At 43.6% G+C, this 9,824-nt stretch overlaps 1 protein-coding gene across 1 annotated transcript; it reads left to right on the top strand.

Moving 5' to 3' along the window:
- The first annotated feature begins 3,732 nt into the window (after positions 1 to 3,732).
- Rtp4 (receptor transporter protein 4) lies at positions 3,733 to 8,810 on the top strand. Its single transcript, XM_027412967.2, has 2 exons — positions 3,733 to 3,983; positions 7,400 to 8,810. The coding sequence occupies exons 1-2, from the start codon at positions 3,796 to 3,798 to the stop codon at positions 8,373 to 8,375; spliced, it is 1,164 nt and encodes a 387-aa protein (XP_027268768.1). The 5' UTR covers positions 3,733 to 3,795; the 3' UTR covers positions 8,376 to 8,810.
- The last annotated feature ends 1,014 nt before the right edge of the window (positions 8,811 to 9,824 follow it).

The following is a 9,824-nucleotide window of genomic DNA, read 5'->3' as shown; positions in this document are numbered from 1 at the left end:
TGGCTTTGGGTAAAGTAGGATTATCTATTGCCTATGTTTTTGTGTGTGTAGTTAACTTCCTTAGGTTGGAATTTTCCTTCCAGTGCTTTCTGTATGGCTGGATAAGTCGATATGTATTGTTTAAATCTGGTTTTGCCATGGAATATCTTGTTTTCTCCATCTATAGTAATTGAAATCTTTGCTGGGTGTATTAGTCTGGGATGGCATCCATGGTCTCTTAGTGATTGTAGATTATATGTATCCATGACCTCTGACTTTCAGAGTTTCCATGGAGAAGTCAGGTGTAATTCTGATAGGTCTGCCTTTATATGTTGCTTGGCCTTTTTCCTTTGCTGCTCTTAATGTTCTTTCTTTATTCTGTGTGTTTGGTGTTTTGATTATTATGTGGGGAATGGAATTTTTTGTGGTCCACTCTATTTGATGTTTTGTAACCTTCTTGTACTTTCATTGGCAGTCTATCTTTAGATTGGCAAAGTTTTCTTCTATGATTTTGTTGAATATGTTTTCTGTACCTTTGAGGTGGCTTTCTTCACCCTCTTCTATACCTATTATTTTTAGGTTTGGCCTTTTCATGGTATCCCATATTTCCTGGATATTTTGTGTTAGGGATTTGTTGAACTTAAGATTTTCTTTCGTCAATGAGTCTATTTCTTCTAGTGTATCTTCAATGCCTGAGATTCTGTCTTCCATCTCTTGTATTCTGTTGGTTATACTTGCATCTGTAGTTCCTGATCATTTGCCCAGCTTTTCTAATTACAGCATTCCCTCAGACTGTGTTTTTTCTTTATTGTCTCTATTTCAGCTTTCAAACCTTGAACTGTTTGGTTTCCTTCATTTGTTTTTTTGCTTGTTTTTTTCTTGGCTTTCCTTTAAGTCATTTGTTTATTTCTTGCATTTTTTGGTTTGCCTTTTCCTCCATTTCTTGAATTTTTTCTTTGCTTTTTCTTCCATTTCTTTAAGGGGTTTTCTAATTTCCTCTTTGAGGGTCTCTATCATCTTCATAAGGTTGCTTTTAAGGTGGTTCTCTTCTGCTTCATCTGTGTTGGGATGTTCAGGTCTTGCTGGTATGGAGTCCCTAGACTCTGATGGCATCATATTGGATTTTCTGTTGTTAAATGTGTTCTTATATTGTCATCTTCCCATCGCTTCTTCCAGTGGGTTCAGGTCTGGTCTCTTCCGCTCCTGGTGGGTACAGGTCCAAGGTTCTCTTCCGGTGGGTGGAAGCAGGTCTAATACTCCAATGGCTCTCATGGTAGATACAGGTGGGTCTGAGACACTCCTTCTCCTGGTGGGTGGATGAGGGACTAGCACTGCAATGTCAGCAGACTCTGGATGGGTTGGTCTGTTAGGGCAAGTCAACCTTCCGAAATCTCCAGGCCAGGAGATCCCAAAGAGGGCAAGCAGAAGTTGGGCCCTGGATTTATTTCTAACATTAGGGAGGTAGGAGATGTGAGAGGAGCTAAAGAATGTGATTAAAGTACATCGTATGAAAATTATCAAAGATTTAATAAAAGAATCATTAAAAGTTTAAATCTTAAAATCAAAAGGAGAGCAAAATAGAACAAACTGTGTTGTCTAGCTCTAGTATTCTGGACAGAATATATCCAATTGCAAGCTCCTAGAATTTCCTGTGTTCTTTGTCTAGATATAGGTGCTTTCCTATGTTATAAAGGAGAGGGTTACAAAATAGATTATACAAGTCTGGCTCCCAATAAAGTCACATTAAAACTTAGAAGGCTCTAGACCATAGGTGGATTCTGTTTCCAAGATGGAAGAGGAAATGTGGTTCTAAGGATGGAATGTCCTGCTTCTCACATCTTTTCCATTTGACTAGACTTCAGAGGGACCAAGTTTCCAGGCTCGGTTTCAAACTGAGTTAGGTATGTCTTTAAAAGACCTAGTTCAATTCCTGATGCTCCCCTGCTCAAAAGCAAACAAACACAAAAACAAAATAGCAATTCATTCTATTCTATCTGTGAGAGATGTCCCCCACCTGGGCTCCTAGGTTCCCTGTTGGATAATTTACATATGAAAGTACTAGCTGATGTGCAAACCCAAGGCTTCAAAAACATCAAGGATCCTCTTCCTAAAAGTCAAAAAAATACCTCCTCAGTCTGGATATTTGTTTTTTTTTTTTTTTTTTTTTTTTGGTTTTTCAAGACAGGGTTTCCCTGTGGCTTTGGAGGCTGTCCTGGAACTAGCTCTTGTAGACCAGGCTGGTCTCGAACTCACAGAGATCCGCCTGCCCAGTCTGGATATTTGTACCTTAATAACCTGCAGGATCAGCTGGTTAGCTTCCAAAACTGGTCCTCACCAGGCTTGTAATCGACTGCAGTTTTCATATGCCCAAAAACCCAAAGACAAATAGGATCCTAGGAAAGGGAAGGTGCTAAGATCCAGTTGAAGAGCCCAGCACACACATTTGAAGCTGGTTACTGCAGTTCAGAGGACTAGGGGCTGGTTTCTTTCCTGGTTTGTTGAGTCTCTAAATACGACTGTGGCTCATCAGGTTTGTATTTCTCTCATGAACACTTTCTTGTACTAGCCGTTAACTTGTACAGTCTACAGAACACCTGTGACAACAGAGTTGCTGTGACTGCCTCACTAGAATGGCTCTCATGTGAGCAATACTCTGTTCAGTTTGGTCTCCTAGTCTGTCCCCTGGGGCATTAAGGAATCCCTAGCTCAGACTACCAAATCGGGCATTTACTACTGTTCTCTGGCTCAGCAAGCCTCCTCGCTTCCCTCCAGGCAGTAAGGTGGATGCAGACACCGCAGGTTTTTAAATCCTAGAGACCAAGGTTTAAATATTCCCTCTGTTCACCTGCCTGTAACTTTGGGCAAGGTTTGCCAGCCCTTGGTGTGCTTGCTTACAAAATACCTGTGTTAGAAAGAATTTCAGGATGACAAGAAAAGGGAACCGGACTCACATTTTAGTGTCTGGACAAGGCAAACTTTACCCCTGGTCAAGTGGGTGTTATCAGGGATTTGAACACACCTGGCAGAAAGCACAGTTGGTTTTGAATCTAACTCAAGTGGAGACTGTGTCTTTCCCCCATTGACAGGGGTCTGACAACACAGTTTAAAGATTAGCTGATGTAGAAAGACCCTGGGTGAAGGGAAGAAAGGAAATTGGGATGGGGTCAGCTCCCAGAATGTAATAGTGCCTTTGTATAAACAAAGACTTTACTGGGTGGGAGGGTGTTAAAATATTTGCATGCAAGGTAGAGGAGTCAAAAAGCTTTGCATTCTTTTGCAAACACAAATTTTATAGTGTTTAATGGAAACGGCTCATATTTAATAATATTTTTTACACCAAGAAAATTCCCCTGCTAGGGGCTTGCAGTGTGGGTTTTTCAGGGTCATAAGGTGACTGGGGACACAACCTCCTACAGCCCTCCTCAGATCTCCACCAGGCCACTAGCATCTATTGGAGCAAGCACTGTGTCTCAGTCACTAGGCGCTCCTTATTTTCAACCCCCACACTAGTGCTTTGCTTTCAATAAAAACTGTAAGAAAAAAAAAAAAAGAAAAGAAAGGTGCACACACATGGGCCCCTATCATGCACACCAGAACTGGACACTCAGGAATTTCAGGATGGCCCTTTAACACAGTGGTGGGACTCTGCTGCCTTCTTCCTTTTCAAACAAGAACTGTTCTGTGAACCTTGTAAACCAAAAGCTAGAGACGGGAAATGGAAACCGAAAGTTAATGAAAACAACCAGGAAACTGAAACTTATTTTTTTTTTCTCCCCTCTGTCTCCCAGAATTGAGCAAGACAGCAAGCTGCTTACTATGCCCAGACCTCAGCCTCCACCTCAGAAAATGTTGTTCTCAGATGCCAGTACATGGAAGCAGATGTTTCAAGAGCTGATCCAGGAGGAGAAACCCAAAGCCAAGTGGACCTTGCAGTTGGATAAGAACATTTTACCTAATGGCATGGCCCAGGGATGGAGGCAGTACCAGCAGACAGGAATTGGCAGGTGAGTGGGGGTTGGGCAGCCAATCCTATTGAAGGCCACACTGAGTGCAGAATAGCTTCTGTCAGCTTGCTACTATATAAGAAAGAACAAATGTGGCTAGCTAGGCTTCTCAGTCTTTTGCGGCCATGGAGCTGGTTAGGGTCCCCCTGAACTCCAAGCCTCCTCGTTTGACATAGGAAGTTTTTGTGTTCTGCTGGGTGTCTGTAAGGAGCTTTGTAACTAGGCAGGCAAAAGGCCTAGATGCAGGGAGAGTAAGGCAAAGATTACAACCGGGCGGGCAAAGGCCTGGCTGAAGAAAGATTAAAGGAAAGGGAGCATAGGCCCATTACCCAGCCATTGTAGATAAGAATGAGTATGTGTGGAATGTGGCAAAGTGTGATTAGCACAATTTAGCAAACTATTTAAGGACCAGCTCAAAACTGGAAACTTTAGAGTGTACCATGACTTTATGTCCTGGAGTTCTCCTCTGATAACCTGAAGCAACCAGTCCATCAAGCTGAGTGCTGCCTGCCCGGTCTGAATCCGATTCCATGATAACCGGTCCTCAGGAGACTCCACAGCCTGAATCCAGAGGAAGAGAAGTCAGGAGTCCAAACCTGCAGGCTGGTGCAGGAGAGGTACCCCCTGCTGTGAGCCTATTGTCTGTGGTTCTTAGAATTGTTTGCTTATGCTTGTGTGTGTTACTTTGTGTGTTACTTCACACACAAGTGTGAAGTAAAACTTATATACTCAAAACCAACTTGCTGAGTTTGTCATTCCTCCCAGGCCAAAACATGGTAAGGGCTTGGAGACAGTGTCCTTACAAAAATACTTCTAGAGTCCTTGAAGAATGCCTCCAAATTCCTCCCAAAGTTTTTCTTCCTTCTCTCTTTTACTGAATCTCTAGCCAGAGAAGGCCTAGTCTTAGAGCCAATGGCTTACCCCTCTTATCAAGAGAAACGTAATAAAATATATACAATGGAAAAATGGATTTATCTACAATTTGGGTCCAAATGGGGGACACAGCTGTTCTTAATCTGTCTCTGCCTCTGATGTAGCAGTGTGACAGTTTACAGAAGTGATGAGACAGAATCCACATGAGCATGTCACCAGAGATGGTGGGGTGCCATACTAGAGTTGCCTCGTGACACCAGGAGAAGTAGGCTTCCTTCTTTGGGTTCTTAATTTCTTCAGTAAAAGAATTTTAGAATGGAAGGGACACTCAAATAGAAGGAAGTTTGAGAACAATTTTATTAGAGTTTCAAAGTAAAGCCATCAGTGGCTGCCTGGAGGAGTAGAATGGAGACAGGGCAGAAGGCTCCACCCTGTAAGTTAAGTTGCTGTGGAGCTGTGTGGTGCTAAATAGCTACAGGGCAGGGGTGGGACACACAGAGAACAAGTAAGCTAGGCCAGTGTCACAGTCTTACACTGTGCAGCCACACAGGAGCCAAATGGCAGGTAAGAGACAACACTCAAATAGACAGTTTTATTGAGGAAGGGAGGGAGGGAGAGCAGAGAGGAAGGGGGCACAGAGCGGCCTTGTGTGTGTGGGGGGGCAGAGACAGAGGGGACCGGTCAGGGGCTTGGGGAGGGGAAGAGAGAGAAAGAGAGGAAGAGGAAGAAGAGAGAGAAAGCAGGCGGGTAAAGGGAGGAGCGCAGCGCATGTACACAGAGACCTCACAGCAGACCAGGGTACTGCCTGCCTACTGGGCATGCACATGCGCTCAGGACCGCTGCGCTCTGCCACGTCTCCAAGGGGCAGGCCAGTGTGCCTGAATGCTAGTACACTGGAAAGCATGCTTAGAGCAGAGGTGGGAATGGGAAAAGGAAAAGTTAACACTCTCCTGAGTAATTCAGAAAAGTGAACAGACTTATGAAGCCAGACAAGGAGAGTTGCCGAGCTAAGTTTTGTAAGTTTTATAAGAAGCAAGAATTCTGGGAAGGAAATGTACAATATCATTAAAAGCATGACCCACTTATCTGCCAGCATGGCCTAAGGTGAACGGATCTTCTTAGGGGTGGTTGGTCAGTAGGCTAGGTGCTTAGCTGGTCCAAATGGAAGCTAAGTATCAACCCAGGTCAGAGATTCTATTCTCTTGACACAAAGGAGTTTGCCCTTGGCGGGCCTTTATTGCTATTCTAACACACAGATGCAGTTGTGGGAGCCCAGAGATTTGGCCTTCTCAGGAGATATGGATTTCTTATTCAGGGCCCAGCGCTTGTAGGGCAGGCCCCCACTCCCTGCATGGTGTTGCCTGTAGGGAGTGAGAATTGAAAAATGGGGGGATGGAATTTTAAGGTTGTCTCCTGTGCTAATCCTGACTAGTCCCTACAGGATGCAATAAGTCTCCTTGCCTCACCCCTGCTCAGTGCTAGTTCCTACAAATCAACTAAGATCAAGCAGCCATGTTGTATATCGCTTTAGAGAAAGCCTATGGATAAAAAAGAGAGAAGGCTAAAACCCAGGTCAGGGAGTGTCGTGGAATGCCCTTCTTTATTGACTGCCTTCCCTGTGGTCCCAAGCCAGCTCCATGTTGTAGGAACCAGCTCTCCTGCCTTGTCCGGAGAGTAAGATGGCTGGTCTGAGAATCCAACCCCTCTGCCTCTAGTACCCTAGGGCCTTTTCTAGAGCCCCTATGACCCACAGTTCTTTCCTACCTCCTCATTTGTCCCTCTGGCTGTCCACTCTTGCCCTACCTCAAACATACTGTGTTCTACTCCGCATGAATCCTCAGACATACATTTCCACATGTTCTAGTCTGTTTCTAAGATTAGTCATGTTGTTCTCTAGTGGTATACTCTGTAGTAGATGGATGATAAGGTTGGTTTCAATGGCCTAGGCTGAGAAAACAACCCTCTCTCACTCACCTTCTATATTCCAGGCAAGTTGTGTATACATGTTATTATTTGCTTTTCTTAGTGATAAAGGGCTCAATAATACCTGTGTGGAATGTAGGGCGATAACACTGAAAGACATCAGTACTGCCTGTCTCAAAATAAGTACTTTATACAAGTTTCCTGTTGTCATAATGAAGAAGGAAGCTCCATGTACATAGTAACAATTTTTTCCCCCTTAGACAAGGGTTTTTTTTTTTTGTGTAATAGCTCTGACAGTTCTGGAAGTCACTCTGTAGACCAGGCTGGCCTTGAACTCATAGAGATCTGCCAGCCTAGGGCTGGGATTAAAGGTGTTCTTTGTCTCTGCCACCCTGCAAATTGTCTTCCTTTTAAGACTTCCAGAGAGGCTTTTGCTATCAAAGATGTAGGCTCAGCAGTAACAGGAAAGCATCTAAAACACAATGCCTCTTGTTCTTGCTTATCTGTTACCAGGATGTTTGAAATTATATGAAGGGGATTCCTAGAATCCCTTAGTTGACCATTTCCTCTCAGGTCAATGGTCAGCTAAGGACACAGTGGCTTCTTTGTTCTGCCTACAGGTTCCTGTGTTCCATATGTGACAGATACTGGGTTTCTGCCCAAGTGAAAATCCTGTGCCACCTGTACCGGGAGCCTGGGAAATCTCAGGGCCAGGTGCTCATGAGGATCTTCGGTCAGAGGTGCCAGAAGTGTACTAGGTCTAAGTTTGAGAATCCTGAATTCTCCATGGAGAACATCCAAAGGATTCTGGAGAACCTAGTTAGTTATATTCTGCGGAAATACTATGGACATGGCTTGAAGAAGACACCATCAACCTCAAATGAAAGGGTGCATTTGGATGGACCCCATGACACAGCCAATTGTGAGGCATGCGCTCTGGGCTGCCATGGAGTGTGTGCCTTTGCAAATGAAGCAACACCGCTCAAGTCCCCATCTTCCCCACCAACGAGCTACAGTTCTTCTTCACCCATGAGCTACAGTTCTTCACCAAAGAACCAGAGTTCTTCCCCACCAAAGAGCCACAGTTCTTCCCCACCAAAGAGCCACAGTTCTTCCCTACCAATGAGCTACAGTTCTTCCCTACCAATGAGCTACAGCTCTTCTTCACCAATGAGCTACAGTTCTTCCCAACCAATGAGCAACAGTTCTTCACCAAAGAGCCACAGTTCTTCCCCACCAAAGAGCCACAGTTCTTCCCCACCAAAGAGCCACAGTTCTTCTTCACCAATGAGCTACGGTTCTTCACCAAAGAGCCACAGTTCTTCCCCACCAAAGAGCCACAGTTCTTCCCCACCAAAGAGCCACAGTTCTTCTTCACCAATGAGCTACGGTTCTTCACCAAAGAGCCACAGTTCTTCCCCACCAAAGAGCCACAGTTCTTCCCTACCAAAGAGCTACAGTTCTTTACCTCAGACTTCGAATACAACTTTTGAGAATATGTATGCTCAGGAACACAGGGAGGTCCATAACACAGGGGTTTTAGCAGCAATCTCTCTTGTAGCATTTGCCCTTATTCGTCTATTCCTTAAATTTTAGGCTTATCATCTTGTTTTCATTCCACGGTTATCAATAAAGTGAATGTCATTTTAACATATCAGTGAATTGATTTGAGATCAAGTAAGGCCAAAGGTATAGAATAAATCTGGTTTCCTGGGATGCTCTAAAATAGCCTAAAACATGACAAGCACATAATTGACCCCAAAAACAAATTCATATTAAATCACTGAACAGTTTTTATTTGCTTGCTCATTTATTGTTATTAAGCTATATTGATTAAATTTTGACAAGAACTAATAGCCATGAATATTATTGTAAATTTAGTGTGACAGACTGAATAATGCTCCCCTTCCACCAAAAATGCCCTTACTCTCAATGTTCTTACTGTAACCTTTAGAAATTGTGACTTTGCTACAGTATTTGGAAGAATAGATTTTGTAGATGTGATTAATTAAAAGATCTTGAGATAAATTATCTTGCTTTCTCAGCATGAAAAATAACAAAAGATTCTTTTGTTTTGTCTTTTTAATCAAGGTCCACCAAAAGCTCAATGTTGAAGGTTTGGTCTCTGGGCGTTGGTGCTGTGGGAGGTGGTGAAAAGTTGAGGACATGGGCTGAGATAGGGTGGATTGCTAGGGTATGTTTTTGTAAGCATATTGAGCTGCTCACCCTTTCCCTTCTCTTACTTTCTGGTCACCATGAGGTGAATATCCTTCACCTCCCTACACTTACTTCTGTGATAGTCTGCCTTGGCACAGGTCCCCAAACAATAGAGTCAAGTAACATTGTTAACACCTGCAATAGAGCTCAGCTAAATATTCCTCCCTGAAGAAGCTTGCTCTCAGATATTTTGTCAGAGTGAGGGGAATCTGAGAAACACATGTCCTAGTCAGAGGGAGGCAACAGGGTCAACACTAGGAGAGATCTGAGGCTGAAACACAGATTGGAGCAATGTGTTTCAAAAATGAAGGAAGGACTTGTCACAAGGGTAGAGGTAAGCTTCTGAAAGCTGAAGCAGGTACAGAAATGGGCCCTTCCTTAGAGCCTGCCATCACATGATATTAAGCTTTAATAATATTTAGTGTGTGTGTGTATACATATGCCACAGGGCACATGTAGAGGTCAGAGGAGAACTTTCTGGAGCCAGTTTTCTCTGTCCATCACAAGCATTCTTTTAGTTTTAGAGTTTTAGAGACTGAACCCATGTCAGGCTTGGCTGCAGCCACCTTTACAAGCTGAGTCCTTTCACTGTCCCAACCATTAACATGACATTAGCTTAGTGAGGATGACTTTGGAGATCTGACCTCCAGAACTATAAGGTGGTAAATCTGTATTGAGGTACCGAGACTGGCCATTTGCTCAGCAGCAATAGGAAAGCAGCATCATAGAAGGAATTGGGCTTTAGATGTGCCTCAATTTTCATGGAACAAAAAACCATTTATATGTTAGAAACATGTCTCCTTCCCATTCCCTGTTATCTCTGTCCTG

This window comes from Cricetulus griseus, chromosome 4, assembly GCF_003668045.3.
Source record: "Cricetulus griseus strain 17A/GY chromosome 4, alternate assembly CriGri-PICRH-1.0, whole genome shotgun sequence".
Classification (NCBI taxonomy): Eukaryota; Metazoa; Chordata; class Mammalia; order Rodentia; family Cricetidae; genus Cricetulus; species Cricetulus griseus.
Note: the sequence above shows the minus strand (reverse complement) of the source record. Positions and strands in the feature narration are given on the sequence as shown.

What these genes read in the sequence shown, in the direction of transcription:
- Rtp4 (XM_027412967.2), top strand. Translation starts at nt 3,796, where the DNA reads ATGCCCAGACCTCAGCCTCCACCTCAGAAAATGTTGTTCTCAGATGCC. An exon ending in CAGCAGACAGGAATTGGCAG is followed by an intron (nt 3,984 to 7,399) that starts GTGAGTGGGGGT and finishes TTCTGCCTACAG; the next exon opens with GTTCCTGTGTTCCATATGTG.